The sequence below is a fragment of the Chelmon rostratus genome, chromosome 19 (genome assembly GCF_017976325.1).
Source record: "Chelmon rostratus isolate fCheRos1 chromosome 19, fCheRos1.pri, whole genome shotgun sequence".
In the NCBI taxonomy this organism is placed as follows: Eukaryota; Metazoa; Chordata; class Actinopteri; order Chaetodontiformes; family Chaetodontidae; genus Chelmon; species Chelmon rostratus.
In genome coordinates this window covers 2,096,705-2,113,169 of record NC_055676.1, presented here as the reverse complement: position 1 = coordinate 2,113,169, position 16,465 = coordinate 2,096,705, and the positions used below count along the sequence as shown (strand labels likewise).

General features: G+C 40.1%; 1 protein-coding gene across 1 annotated transcript; it reads left to right on the top strand.

Annotated features, from left to right (window-relative positions):
* The first annotated feature begins 4,867 nt into the window (after nt 1-4,867).
* Nucleotides 4,868-15,456, top strand: fbxw2 (F-box and WD repeat domain containing 2). The gene is made up of 8 exons (XM_041960229.1): nt 4,868-5,161; nt 6,141-6,433; nt 7,302-7,524; nt 11,101-11,295; nt 11,729-11,862; nt 12,103-12,189; nt 12,334-12,503; nt 13,013-15,456. The coding sequence occupies exons 2-8, from the start codon at nt 6,167-6,169 to the stop codon at nt 13,299-13,301; spliced, it is 1,365 nt and encodes a 454-aa protein (XP_041816163.1). The 5' UTR covers nt 4,868-5,161; nt 6,141-6,166; the 3' UTR covers nt 13,302-15,456.
* The last annotated feature ends 1,009 nt before the right edge of the window (nt 15,457-16,465 follow it).

Here is a 16,465-nt window from a genome sequence, read left to right as displayed (position 1 = left end):
TATATAGCACTTTTCTATTGTGAGGACCACTCAAAGTGCTTTACAACACAAGCCTGCAGTCACCCATTCACACCTGGTAGCTAGGCCACCTGCTCACTACGAGTATTAACACATTCACACAACAATGCACAGCATCGGGAGCAACTTGGGGTTCAGTATCTGATAGGGATGACAGGGATAAATGATAGGGAAGATGTACACTTTCAACAACTTGCATACATTTGTTTCCATTAAAGTGACATAAAATAGACGCTTTGTGGGCAAGAGCAATATGAAATATTACTAACAAGAGTCAGTAAAACTAAAATTTATCTTGTGCTCAATTGAAAGTGAAACACTGTAATATGCAGCTCTGTGTCTCCAGAAATAAACCAGAGCTGCTCATTGGTCTTCTGCTGCAGCACACATGGTTCTTTAGGTGATGTGCCTTTGACAGATCATTTCTAACCTGAGAGTTTCCTGCTCACTGCGGTCTGAACCCAGGCTTTGGACAGAAGGTGATGAGTGATCAGAGTAGTGGTCAGTATCCACAACTGGCAAACACGTTAAAAATTAACTTAAAAGCTTCACTTCAAAATCATTGTCTTTACACTGTTTTACAGTGGAGATGTTTCAGTTCAGTTATGTGATGGACGGCTGTCAAAAACCCCATAGAAGATATGTTACCTTTAAACTGCTTCCTTACTGAGATATCATTGTTGAAGGCTCTTTTGACTTCCAGCATTTTCACATGTTAATGTGGGTGTAGTTTCTGTCCACATGTACCCACCTCTCGTCCAACGTGCATGTGATGAGCTTTGACAGAATGAAGTGGTTAGAAAACAGATGGATCGATTGATATCAATTTTGTATTTTCAGAATGGGTGAAAAGAGAAATGATAATGCTGGAAACACAAAGCAGTCTTGCACTTCGTAGCCAAAAATATCTCAGCTGTCAAGAGTCCTTGACTTTTAAAAAAAAAACAGTTTTTAGCAAACAGTGACAGATGTCCAAAAACATGGAGAATATTCTCACAGACATCTTTAACCCGAGGCATGTGTCTTCTCTCAGAAACCCTGAATCCACTGGATGGCCTCGTGTGAACCAATCAGCCTCTGGCATTGTGTGACTTGTGCAGTCCAGTGAATCCAGGCCAGGTTTTAGTCACCGGCTCATTAGTGTCTTCAGCCGCTTTAGTGAGTTCTTTGTAGTATGGAGCTTAGCAGTCTGACATCCATCACTTAGCCTGTTACACACTTGTTAGCCCCCTTTTCTCCCTCCCTCCTCCAAGCACCAGCTGTGCCTGACACCCCATGGCCTAACGGACAGATTTGCACCCATGAACTCTGAGTCACCTAAGAGTAACTGGTGCATCATGGGGATATTGTGCATACTGTATTGGTATACTTATGTGAATAATGTTAAATAGACAGGGGCTCTGTTGGTGTGTTGCAGAAGTGGATGTACAATCAAAACAGGTAAGTACATATAATACTGTATATTCATGACTTTGAAGGCTTATCAGGCTGCAAAGACTGCACAGCAGTTTAATATGAGACAGGATTTTACATCTGAAAGCTAGCAACAATAATCTTATCCTCTGTTTTAATGATGATGAGGTAAACTTTCAGCAGAAATGTGTGGAATTTCTGGAATGTGTGCTTGCATTTAGTCGATTGGCCTATTTGTTGTGTTGCATTGTGACTTCACACAGATTAGAGGACCATAGCGTGCATATTGATGCAGTTCTAGAGAAGTCCAGATCACTGAAGGTGGCACCTTGAGGCTGCAGTGTTCATTTCATTTCATTTTCTGAGAGCATAAAAGTGCACAGTTAATTTTAATGGCAACCTGCCCTTTAGTTAGTTTGATGGCACTGTTGAAGAAAAGGTGAAGTTTTAGAAATTAATTCCCTGAAGACTTGACATGGACAAAGTTTGGATCTATAATATTGAGCACCAATACTCTGCTTTTTCCAAATCTACTAGGCTGCAGCTGGCCTGTGTACAGGGTGGTTATATTTACTACCTTCCTTTATGTAATCATCCTCTGTGAACATCTACAGCAAAATACTATGGAACAAAGCTAAACAAAACATGTTTTACAAATGCCCTACGATTCACAGTCAAAAAAATACACAACATATTTCCAATACATTATGCTTCAGAAACAAATACAACATGTATTACAAGTCCAAAAAAATATTCTACAAAGAAAAAATAAATCACATGAATTTTGGCACAACCTCTGGCAGGGGGTGCTATGAGTCAATTTGAGTCAATTTAAACGTGGCAAGATTAAGCAGGCAAAGAAGACTGAACAGCTGAACTACAGCTGAAGCTGAATTTCATTATAAAGGGTTATGATATGTGAATTTAAAATGTAATCACAGCACCAACTGCTGTTGTGGAGGTTGAATAATTCAGAAAATCCCACAGCCGATCACACCAGCTGACAACAACATTTTAGGCCCAAGAAGTTATTAATGAAATGCAATCAAAGTGATTCACTTGTATGATTTATCTGTGTGAGAAGAATGTTGAGGCAGGCTTATCCCTTACACGGGCCCGTTGCATTGCACATGACCCAACCAATGCAGACAAGTAGGTATCTGAAGCTGTTCTCTGGTCTATGACACGACAGAAAGACACTTTCATCCCCACAAATGCTTTATTACTGAAGGACTTCCAGGTAAGTAATGAAATATTCTGTGACACACTATTGCAAACTGAGTGGCAGCTGGGTACACTTTGCATTCACTGGGTTTCTTTCAGTACATAAAGTAATGTGAACGCAAGCTGTGCTAAAATACAGCATGATACATGCTGAAGCCCACAGAGGAATAGACTGCTGTAGCAGATACTGTCCTTGAGAGGTTCCGTCCTAATCAGTAATAGATAAAAATGGAGTTTAAAACCACACAAGGAGTGAGCGACAAAAATGAAAATGTTTTAACACCATCTGTTAGTCATCCACTGTGTCATCTGAAACACAGTTCATCACTCTACTTTTTGGTGTCAGCATTACAAACAAGTTTCCTGTTTACCATGATGACCATGTGAGCAGGGATATATTAGCAAGCCTATCATGTTTTCCTATTTCAGTAGACAAACTGACAGCAGCTCCTTAAATCTAATCAAAACTCAATCATGAATCATGCAGTGTCAACATCTGAACCTTCATTTAATCTATATAGATGGGATGGCTCAGCTGTATGGCCTCTTACTCACTTCAAATGTATTCAGAAACTGTTTTTTGTATCAGTAATTTGACATTTCAAAAACAGCCCTCATTTTTTTTCCAGTTTTAAAACCAGAAGCAACAGAACAACAGTTGCTGTTGTTCAACGATGAAGAGCAAATTGTAACAACTTGTGCGGTTATTAAATGCAAACCTTCCCATCAGTGTGTGTGGGGGAGAAACAGCAGGAAGCAGATCGCAGCGTGATCCTGACACTCGTGTTTGTGCTGCTGTGATGCATCAAGTTGGTGATTTGCAAGTGGGATCGGGTGCAGGTGTTGATTAACATGTATTTTTGTTGATCAGGCTGTTATAACAAACAGCTTTGAATGAATTTTGTCAAATGGCTGCTGAGGCCCAGTGACAAAGGGAAAATTGTTGAGATTGCTTTGCCAGGTTGTATTTCCATGACTTGGCAGACACAAAGGGCGCAAGTGCAGTTAACAACTTCACTAGAATTCCAACATTTTGGACGCAAGCCCAGAAATTAAATTTTTGGCAAACAAAAAATTTGGTTTGAAGAATACCCAACCTGACCAAAGCCTTGCCATCATACAAGCTTCAGGATGGGAATATGAAACTGCTTACATTTATTTCTGTACATCATGACAAGCTATTTATCTTTTAGTTTTAATCAGTCTAATCTGTAAGGTTCAGGTCTTGTGGGAAGTGTAGGATTGTATGTTTTTGAAACTTTATACACACAAGACAAGATATATTGACCTCTGATTTGATTGATTGATTTGAATTTAAAAAACAAAAAAGCTTTATCTTCCCCCAGCTTTATGAAAGTAATACTAAATCACTGGAGTGTCCCCTTCATATGTTGTAATATAGCAGTTTGCAATATGTACTGGATAATTATTGTAACCTCAGACTTATTTTGAATTTAATAAAGACCAGCTATAGTGGAATACAGTCTCCAATAATACCACCCCAAATACAGTTTCTTAAGCTACTCTGTGGGTTGGAGTCATTTCATTTTTTGGTGGCACACTGTTTCCACATCTTAAAACTAATGAGAAAGCTTCATAACCCAGAGTCCAGGCTTCAAAACTAGTACATGCAACAAATAATATTCGTAATTTGTTTGCCCTCTGGTGGTAATTATTCTTCACCACATTTAAGGAAGCTGCTGTACATGACATGTTCTTATCTCGCGTGATTTAATATGCGCGCCTTTTCTCGCAAAGAAAAGTCGTCCTTGTATTGCCGGCAGCATCTATTATTTTGACTCCAAAATAAACCACCGTCAAACACCGCCACGGTACAGACACAGCGGAACCATGAGGGAGCCGGGCAGGAGCACGCAAGACCCGGTCACAAATTTCACACCGATCCACATTGTGTGCGACACCGGAAGCTGTACCTGGGAAGAGTTTGTGTTTACGTCCACAGTTTTGTCTTACAGGCAAATTAGGTCATATGAAGAGAATAATGCCAAGACAACTACAATGACAAACTGAAATGATTATGCCTGTTTAGCGGATATATATGTAAGGAAAACTTATATCTGACTTACTTTTTTTCTGAATGTTTCAAATTCAGGCATTTATTTTCGCGGAAGAGTTAGCAAATACTCCAACGGCACCCCCTGTAAGACAGCGCTAAGGATCAAAACAAACATGGGCAGGGATACCGTTTCCATTATCTTTAGGTTTTCATGCTGTCAGAACCTGCCATCCTTCTGTCCTACTACCTTAAAACTCACTGTTTGGGAAATGAATAGAAGAATGCTTCATTAGAAACATGATGCAGTTCACAATTAACAGAATCAAGTACCCCTATCATGGTCGTTAGCTAACGTTAGCTACGAAGCTAGGATACTTGGACAATCCCTTCAACTTGCTTGCTGACAGGTTAGCTTATGACAGCTAACTTCGCTATGTGAACTAACTAAGCCGGGAAAGTGGCGATAAAGAAACTCCCTGCAACTCTCTGGTTGGTCTACATTTTGAGTGTATACTTTGAATATAATTTTATTTACCAGCAGATACTGTTCGCTGATTGTATGAATGTTGCCAGTCGTACCCCTTGCTATTAAAATGTAGTAGTATTACTTAGCTAACGTTTGCTACAAAAGTTGCTAACTAGCCAGGTAGCTTACTCGGACTGAATGCATAAGCAGATATAGCTAATTGTTTGTAAAAGTAACTATCTCCAAATTTGTAATTCCAATAAATAAAACGGAATCAGATACATACATAGCTTACTTAAACAGTGTACCTGTCAGTATCGTTTTTTTTTTAGCCAAGGCATATGTATATAAGCTGTGTGAAGCCTGACGTTAAAGCCTTCAGCTGTTTTTGTTTTCATTTTTAACAGTCTGAATTTATTGACAGTTACAATTGCGCAAATGTAAATGTATGGCTGGAGTTTATTTGACATGTCAGGTGGGTAATATTGCTGGTTGAGACTTATAAAATGTTAGCTAAATTTTCTCAAGACTATTTGCTGAGGGTAAACTCTGACGAACTGTGAATTGCCTTTTGCAACAACACATTATCGACAGCAGATTACTAAAGCTATTTGTGCTATTAAGTCATTACAAAGATATGAAACAGAGGAAATGGAGAAAAACAGTAAATCCTGATATTTTAAAAACAGTTACCAGCAAATGGTTGAGATTTTGACTTGATAGATTAAGTGAAAAATGATGAGTTATCATTTGTTGATCTGTCAACAAATCCACCAATTACATCTTGTTTAGTTTTCATTTTTGCATTATGATGCTGTGTTTTGTGGGGGGTACAACACAAGGGTGTTGAAAATATTCTTTGTGTTTGGCTTGGTCATGAAAAACATTAAGTTATCCCAAGCGTATTATTTAACTGATTCCTACACTGTGGCTGCTCAAGTCACTTGTGTCATCTTGTGTTTAAATGAACTGCTGAAATCGGACCCTGCGTTGTTCTTGCAGGTGTTGCAGGTCGCTCTCATGTGCCCATGGAGAAGGCGGCCTTTGAGGGGTGGCTGGAGTCAGTCTCTGCCACTTTCCTTACTCTAAATGACCAGCAGCGCAACCAGTCTCTGGACCACCTCATATCTTTAAGTGGTGCTGTCCAGCTCCGTCATCTGTCTAATGGACTGGAGACGCTGCTCAAGCGTGACTTTCTACGCCTCCTTCCTCTGGAGCTGGCCTTCTACCTGATGCGCTGGCTGGACCCTCAGACCCTGCTCACCTGCTGCCTTGTCTGCAAACAGTGGAATAAGGTAAATATGCTGCCTCGTGACATTTGGTGGTGTAGTCATGGGCTGCAAGTCATTTTTCTAATATGCTTCCTCATTTACCTCACTTGCATCTTTCCCTCATGTCCTACTCCCTCCCATGTAAGACGTGAGGGGTAGATGCAAGGAAAGAGAAATCAAGGAAAATATTTATAGTGAAATGAGACGTCCTTTCCTGTCAGATGTTACATGAAATGAGGTCAGTTTCTGATGAAGTCTACACATTTCGCTACTTAATGATACTTTGCTTATAAATACCTCATTTAATAATCCAGATAATGATTGATATGTTCCGTCATGTGCAGAAATAATTTAGGACTTATACCTGAGGTACGATGCCTGATTTGTAGCATCACTTATGACTGAATAGAACAGAATGTGTTTATTACTGAAAGACAGTCGATAGCAATGGCAAGCTGGAATATTATAAACATAGTCTGAAGAATGTTGACAAGAATACAAAAAGAACATCAAAGTGGATTCATGCTTAGTTTGTTGGTCTGGCCTGAACACAGGTTCAGTATTTAAAATTGTTGGAGTGGGAAAAAAAGGACAGTTGACGTGTGATGTTCTTTTAAGTAAGTAAGGGACCAAAATAGTTGTTTTGTGGTGTTTGTAAAGAAACTTTATATTAATATCAGAAGTTACGTGATGTTTTTTCCCAATTGTTCCAACTTGGCATACAATGTATTTCTTCTGATATACATATATGTGTAATTATAAAAAATGATACAACTTGATATGATGTTAAAGGTGAAGCCAGAAATAATGCTATAGTGCTGTATATCAGCTCACCCTTTCTAGTGTTGAAAGAACTTGTCATTTAGCCACATAAGTGTCCTTCCTCTTGTAGGTGATAAACTCGTGTACAGAGGTGTGGCAGGGTGTGTGTCGGGAACTGGGCTGGAGGATTGACGAGTCCATTCAGGATGCATCACACTGGAAGGGGGTCTACCTGAAGGCTAAAATGCGTATGACGCAGTTGAAGGATCAGGAGGCCTTTGAGACGTCGTCCCTCATTGGCCACAGTGCTCGAGTGTACGCCCTGTACTATAAGGATGGCCTCCTCTGCACAGGTACGCTGTGGTTTATATAGAGATGTCAAAAATCCTCTCATCAGACTTTGAAGACCTTAGACCTCTCTGTCACAGTTTCAGCAAAATTCTGACCATGATCAGTTTCACTTACAAAGAACCACTGCATTGCATTATATTATCCTGAACCAGTTTTTTTGAGTTATTGCATCCACCTGCTGCATTAATTGATTCACCTTATGAAGTTTTTGTAACTTTTTGCACATCCAGCTGACACTGAGCAACACCAGCACTGACGTAGCATTCCTTCAGAGCTGCTGTTGTGTCCATGTGTGTCACTCACTCTCTGTCTCTTTGTCTGCTAAAAGCTCCACAGTGTTCACCAGCTAGTCTCAGGGTCTGTTTGCTGCTGAGCACATAGTGTACAGTGTGTTGATCAGAGCTGTCACTGAAAACAGCTGCCTGGACAGGAGGGTGATGAGAGTGGAGTTTACAGGTTGTTTAACATAAACAACAAGCTAAAAGAAGCAAAAAAAAAAAAGCTCCATAGAGCTGTAAGAGTGATAATTCTCTGTGAGTTTCTCACCAGTAGCGACCCTTTTTGCACTACACATATTTCATTTGATTAAATGTTAATACAAAAATATTTTAGTGTGTTTTTTCCCACCCTTGCATAGTAAGGTATGAAATCTGAGAATATTTGTAAATGCTACACCACAGTGCCCATTACTTGTCAGTGTGGAAAGCAGCCCTTTACCTTCATGTTGACCCACACAGGTGCTTTCAGTTAAGTTTCCTTATTAGACCTCGTCTTTGGACTGTGAGCGTGTACAGACTGCTTGATTGACATCTACTGACAAATTGACAAATACTGCATCTTTATGGGCCTTTGTATTATCAGACATTTTGACAGAAATCTACGGCTTACTGGGACTCTGAAATAGACTGGAGCCATGAGCTAAAGTGTCTGCTGGGAAAAGGGGCTTTTGTTTTATTCATTCTGAGGGCCCAATGACAAACACAAAGTGGTGGGTCTCTAACCACACAAGCTTATTGGTTCATGTATGTGTAGCAGTGCAAAGGGGCTGGGTAATCAGAGAGTGTGGTGATTAATTAATACACTCAGCCAGTGACATCAGTGATCTCATGGCTCTCCAAAATAACTGAGCCAATCAAAGGGAAGCATGACAACTATAGCTCAACCAATGACGAATCTGTTCCTCTAGGACAGGCATGTCAAACTCATTCCATAAAGGGCCGTGTGGCTGCAGGTTTTCGTTCCAACCAAGGAGGAGCACACCAGGCTGGAATCAGTTAATCAGCTGATCTCAGTCTTCAGCTGATAACTAAGTTGATTGGTTGGCCTGGTGTGCTCCTCCTTGGTTGGAACAAAAACCTGCAGCCACACGGCCCTTTTCTGGAATGAGTTTGACATGCCTGCTCTAGGACATCAGATTATTGTCTGGATGGAGCACAGAGTGTCACAACATGAACACACGGCACCTCAATCTGCAGCCAGAGGCACATGGTGTAGTTTTTTAACAGTTAATTAGTACAATGATGATAGTGAAGCAGTGTATGTGATTATATCAGTTACTAATCCAGTCCCCCCCCCCCACATAAACAGCAGAATAGCAAGATAAGATAAAATAAGATACACTTTAATTGTCCCCGGGGGGAAATTTTTCCTGGACTCCGTCCAGCTGCAGTTTACAGGTGTAAACAGAAAAGAGAGAAGCAAACAAGAAAGTGCAGCAGCGACATACTTCACAGAAGTAAATATATATATATATATGTGTGTGTGTGTGTGTGTGTGTGTAAACAAAAATATATTAAAAATATATAAATACACACACACACATATATGTACATATATACTCACATATGTATATACGTACACACATACGTATATACATACATACATATACACACCTACATACAAGAGAGATATAAACAGATTATATTGCACGGATAGGAATTTTTTGCACCATGTATCTTATTGCACTAAGAGGTAGTAAGTTGTAAGCAACCAGTCTGATGAGTGTAGAGATTTACATTTCTCCTCTCACAACTTGGTGTCATCAGCAGGTGATTCAATCAATGTAAACCTAGTGAACAGTGTGTGATGGCACTGCGGTCTGCTGCAGCACTTCTCGAAACAGACATCAACACGTGTCCTGCTGCCTTCAAGTATAAGGTTTAAAGCAGCTCTGGACATTTGTCTCATACTCATTGCGACAAATGCAAACTGATTTACCAACATTTCTGCTTTAAACACATTCAACATTTCTTGATTCCAGTTAAAATACATCTGCTAACTGAGGTGCATTTAAGATTATTTACATTTTAAGCATTATTCTGTTGTTTTTGCACATTTGCTGCAGGTACTTTGTGGCAGTGAAGTGATTTTTCTCCAGAAACACGGTCATGATATGTCTATTGGCTGCACATTTTCCACCGGAATACCAACAAATCTTTTTACACTCTCTCATTTAAATGAACCTTGCTCCTGTTTGTTCCTCTCGTCTCACCTGTGAGACAGTGCTGGACACCAAAATACCACACAGACGGGCAAATTTGAAGTCAGAAAAATACCGCAAAAAAACTCCTGCTGCCTCCTCTGCATTGTGCTTCCTTTCATCTGTGACTTTGTTCATTTCTATTTGTATGTAGTGTTTTTGTGTAAATTTATGCCCTTTGAAATTTTTTGGGTGAAGCACACAAGATTTAGTTCTTTTTTAAGAAAGTGGCAGCAGTGTAGAAGTGAGTGAATTAAAAAAATCTCTAAATACATATGCTGTATTTTACCCTTATATAAAGTGGGACATCACTGAGGTACATACAGTGATTTAATGAAGTTTTTATTTTCATGCCTCTGTGCCAGTGACGACTGTGGCCGCAGTCGTTGTGTTCAAGGTTGTCCCTTTGTGCCACTGTACGTCCATCTGTCCATTCGTTGTGTCTCGTGAACATGATTTCTCATTTACATCATGAGGGAATTTCTTCAAATTTGGCACAGACCTTCACTTGGACTCAAGAATTAACAGATTAGAATTTGGTGGTCAGTGGTCACTGTGATGTCACAGAATACGCTTTTGGCCATAACTCTAGAATTCATTTGGTGATTATTACAAAATTTCACACAAACGTCTCATAGGATAACATGATGAAGTGATGACTTCACATTTGGTCAGACACTGAATTGGTGACAATAATCTTGGGAATCCACTTTAAAACTGTGCTGATTGTATCAATCTTCTGTGTTGAAGATGTGTGTGAAGCATCCACCTTTTACAGTTTGTAGCTTTTTGAGGCAGCATCCATATTTGAAGCACCGCAGTTTACCACAGACTGATTGGTTGTGCTGATACTGAGCTTCAGGTGATTGTTGTTGCACCATGTGATGAAGCTCTCTGTCAGTCCTCTGTGCTCCTCTGTAAAAACAGCCTCTAAGTGAGGACAGTGTGTTTCTCACTAGACAGTATTCACTGGAATTAGGCATGCCAGTATAGTGAGAACTTTGTTTTCACCAAAAAGACACTTAATACCTTTAATTAAATCCCTTCAAAGTCTTCACTGCGTGTATTATATGCATAATAATATCCTCTTGTTTTTCAGGATCTGATGACCTATCAGCTAAACTATGGGATGTGCGCACCGGGCAGTGCATTTATGGGATTCAAACACACACCTGTGCCACAGTGAAGTTTGATGAACAGAAGCTGGTGACTGGATCCTTTGACAACACTATTGCATGCTGGGAGTGGAGCACGGGGGCTAAAATCCAGCAGTTCCGTGGCCACACTGGAGCAGGTTGGTTTTAATATCCCTCAAATATGTGGTACTTAAAATAATACGCCAAAGCAAACCTTTCTTTACGATACAGCACAATTTATTCCAGGGTAATTACAGTGCTCAACTATCAACATATATAAAAATACATAGATACATTTTACATATAAAAATATAAATGCAATTGAATGGAACCTTTGGAGTATTGCAGCAGCTCGGATCACAAACTCTGTTCTCTGGACATAAATTGGAGCTGCTGTCTGTTAAACTGTATCATTGTAAGCTTATAAAGCAAAAGTAGGGATGTGTGATGCAACTGTTTTTGTAAACTGACATTTTCCAATGTTTGAGATACATGAATTCATTTGATATTATGATCTTTTAATAAATATTCAGTTTTTGCAACTGATTTTTTTAATAGATGTGATTCTTGAACCGTTTTGTGTCTGCTCAGTCTTCAGTGTGGACTACAATGATGAGCTGGACCTGCTGGTCAGCGGCTCTGCAGACTTCTCTGTGAAGGTCTGGGCTCTGTCTGCTGGTGCCTGTCTCAACACTCTGACTGGACACACTGAGTGGGTCACCAAGGTCAGCTAACCTTACTGAGTCAAGGTTTGATTTTAGGAAAATAGTTTTCCGTCATTTATGCTTGCACTAGAAGCACGTTGGCACATTTTAAATCAATGTTCAGTTGCCTTTGCTTTAAACGTGATGACTGCCTCAGTAATCTGTTAGCTCCCCAGCATTGATGAAAAAGGGAAAACTAAAGTGCAACCATGAAATGCTTGTGTGTTTTGAAATGTGTCTTGTGTTGTTATCTCCCATCAGGTGATACTACAAAAAAGTGAAGTAGAATCTGTGGTGCATAGTCCTGGTGATTATATCCTCCTAAGTGCTGATAAGTATGAAATTAAGGTACTGCTCCTTTCTCTAGTTTCACTTTTGAAGAGAAAAGAAACAAACTTATTTGAAGCTTTTATCACTGTTTTGTTGCTGTTCTCATGAACTGCTATACCTGAAGAGTCCATAAGATGGAGCAAACACTGTGTTCCTCTTCAGGTCTGGCCTTTAGGGAGAGAAATCAACTGTAAGTGTTTGAAGACGCTGTCAGTGTCAGAGGACCGCAGCATCAGCCTTCAGCCCCGCCTGCAGTTTGATGGACGCTACATCATCTGCAGCTCTGACCTCGGAGTTTATCAGTGGGACTTTGCCAGTTTTGAGATTCTCAGGTAAAAAAGTGTTTTAGGGATTAAAGCACACATATATATTTTGTGATTACTGTACTAAATTCCGTAACACATTGTAATTAATAACAAATATGAGCTGTTGGACAAGTGATACTCAAATTAACAATTAAATGTACCATTTTCTGATTAGCGCCTTGTATGACCTTAAAAAACAGTATTGAGAATGATATCGGCAGTACTTTGGCAGGAATAGGGAATGATAACTATTAGACAAACTGGGTTAATTCCTGGTTTAATTTATCAGCACTTGGTGGTTGAGGTATAATGTTTGCTTACTGTGGGGTGATGTGGCTGAAATCAGTCTGGTGATATAAATAGAAATGTGTTTCAGTTCCGTAACTTAGTAAACAGTTTGTATTGAACAACAACTGCTGGGTGTGATGTCACCTGTATATAAAAGAAAAATAAGTCATAGGGTTGTTGTTTTATAAGACAGTGTGATCATTCTGCTCCTGTCACTCTTAATCCAACATGTTTTTATGTTCCCGCAGGGTGATAAAAACACAGGACCCAGCTAACCTGTCCCTGCTCAGCTTTGGCGAGGTGTTTGCACTCCTTTTCGACAACCACTTCCTGTATGTGATGGACCTGAGGACAGAGGCTATCTCAGGCCGCTGGCCTCTACCAGCTTACAGAAAATCCAAACGAGGATCCAGCTTCCTGCCCGGTGTGACTTCCTGGCTCAACGGCCTGGACGGGGGCAATGACTCTGGACTGGTGTTTGCCACCAGCATGCCCGACCATAGCATTCACTTAGTACTGTGGAAAGAGAACGGATAGAAGCAAACAAGGATTCCAGTCCCCTGACTGCTAGGATATGAGCCGCAAACATGTGTGCTCTGGAATAAATGAACATTAACAGCCAACATAGACCATGCATGGACCAAAGCATTTTGTTTTTCTGTTTCTTCCTCAGCATACAGTCCTCCTCTCGACATACACATTCACAGATGTAAATGGAAGGCAAACTAAGAACGATGATGTAGCACTCTGGTGTGCTACACTCAGTGCTGGCTCAATACTTGGTCCTGATTTCTGCAGAAACCTGTAAACCAATCATTGGTCTTGGTCTTGGGCAAAGACAGAAAGAAAGTAAACAGACTTCTCGAAAGCCAAGATGTTTCAGTGACAGCTAAAAAAATGGCATCAAAGGTTCTAAAAATAGAAATTCTATGTAATAGACTTCAACATGGAAGTGTAAATGTGTTTGTCAGATTAGCTCTCTGATCAGTTTAGCATTGTGCACTCATATTTGTAGCCAACCTTTAATTCATAGTCTTTTCATTGGGTGCCAACTTTGGCCAGTGACCTTTTCTTACCAGGGTAAGACTATGTCAAATGTGCTGTAGCTAGAACAAGCCCAGTGCCAAGCTGGTCATTGAGCTGATGTGCCGAAACATTGGTTTCCTTGAAGAAAAGCAGGGTTGCCTTAAACACAGTTGCTGTAAATAATGGAGAAGATCTCCTTTGACGTCAGATTGTGACATCAAAGGAGATGCTCTTCGCGGTTTTTACAGACCATCCCCAACGACGCTGTGTACTGAATCGTATATTGAGAAGTGGTTTGGTACATTGTGGTGTACCATGTAAAACTTTGTGAGATTTCATGTAATTCACTGAATATGCTTTTGGGACGTCTGGTTTAAATGTCAGCTTGAGAAATGTGATGTGCCTTTTCAGTTCATTTGATGTTACAAACTAGAATTCCTTGATAACTCTGGCACATTGCAGTAAGGTCACGACTGCATTGTAAATCTTACTTTTATGTTAAATTTTTTGTATTAACTGTGCTCTAACAGTCTAAGATGTCTGTAATTTTATAGTTATCTACCTGACATGACTTGCTCAGTGAATTGCTTTTATGAATCATTGACTGTGTAAAACATCAGGTTTATTTTTCTAAAGGCCTCAACGCATTGCACAGCTGAGGAGGCGTCTTGGCAAGCAGGCGGTTCTGCACGTAATACCTACTTTAGACTAAGGAAAATTTGAATTGATGTTTTTTTGGCATAACCACAGAAATTATGTGAAATCATGCCTCACGCTGTGCATCAGTGTGTCGGATTTAGTGGCATCTAGTGGTGAGGTTGCATACTGCAACTAACTGACAACTCCTCGCCTTGCCCTCCCCTTACAAGCATGTATGAGAATCAATGGTGGCTGCAAAATTCAGGCATTCTTATAGCCTGTGTTTGGTTTGTCCATTGTGGGCTACTGTAGAAACATGGCGGTGCAACATGACGGACTCTGCAGAAGAGGACCTGCTCCCCCTGTAGATACAAAGAGCTCATTTTGAGGTCATGAAAACACGCCAATTCTTATTTTCTGATTCCATTTCTACCAATAGATCCCCCTAAATCCTCCACACTGGCACTTACGCACCATGTTGGAACTTGGTTGTCTACTTGTACAACAGTGAAACTTTAACCATGAATGAGTGCTTTTCCCAGAACTTTCATTGGTCTTCCTTTGCATTAGGCAGGCCACAGATCAGCACGGATTGAACTGTATTCTTGTGCACCGAACCACAGCTATGACGGATCAGTTTTTTTTTTGCATACACAGACCGTAACCTGTTCTTCACATGGATTATTGTACACAGCAGATGTACAGACTGTTCTTAGTTTAGGTTTTTCAAATCTAATTAAAACACCAACGATATACTGTATTCTGTACTGTTGTCTGACCATTGCACCACATTATATCCTCCAGTAGCACTCAGTTAAAATTCAAAAGACATAATAATATGATTTGTATATAGAGTGGGTAATTGAAATTGGCCAGCAGAAATGTGAAATGTATCTCTTTACAGTTAATTGCGATTGCATTCAAGTTCTGCACTCTGTGTTATTTCACAAAATCATAACAGTAGCTTTTTGGTCACCTGCATCAGTCTACAATCAGCTTCAACATTGCAGTCTTTCAAATAAATAAAAGTAGCAAATGCACCTAGTTGTGTATGTGTATTTGGTCATGCCAACATCACATTCCTCCTCATATTGTGCGAATAAATGGTCTGTAATGTAAAGCCAAAGCTTCTGATTTAAGAAACCACACTGTATGGTCTGATCCTCTAGCCATGGCCGTGCACTGCAGGCACTGTTGTAAGTGTAAAATGAATAAAACAGCCCGCCGGCCCCTGCAGACCATTCTGGCTATCGACAATACAATAAAGCAGGTAGAGGTGTGCAGACACTATTTCCTGCCACCGTTTCTCTCGTTCTTATTGGTGTTGATAGGAGGAGGAGAAAACATCAAACGGTGTGACATGTCATGGCACCGTGCTGTTTGCAAGCAGCTGGTTTTCACACTCAGCAGTATATTCAGATGTTATAGCAGCTTTTGTTCCTGCAGAGAGGGAAAATGCAGCGTTTCCTCTTTCCAGTTGCTCTCCTTCACAAATCCTCCTTCTGAATGAGGTTTCGGCTCACCACAGAACTTGCTTGAGTAACAGCATGTCTGTCAGCATGCAAACTCCCCTGAAGAGCATTAACTTTATCCAAGCAGGTTTCTCCTTGCAGCTCATCCAGTTTAGCTTGTTTCGAGCTGTAATCACGTGTCAGATGAGCCTTTTTCATCACTGCGAGTGTGTCTCCACAAACTAAATGAGGAACAGTGCCTTTTACTTCAACTAAAGAATTGTTTCTCCATTTCTTGTGGAAAGCAATCTACTTTTCTTGATGTATTGACATCAACTGCTGTGTGTGCTGCGTGTCAGGGACCAGAAGCACTTCTTAGTCTACTCTGTTGTTATTCTGTTTTATCACAGAAAAAAAATTCTGAGTCGTGTAGCATTTTGTTGAGTTACTTTTTTGTATTTATGAATTGTCTCACACTTGAAAATGACTGGAGGCCAGACGATCCGCACCCCTGCCCTCAAACATCAAATTAATTATAGCAATATAACAATATTCTGGTTCCAGTTTGTGCAAATGTGTGCATCA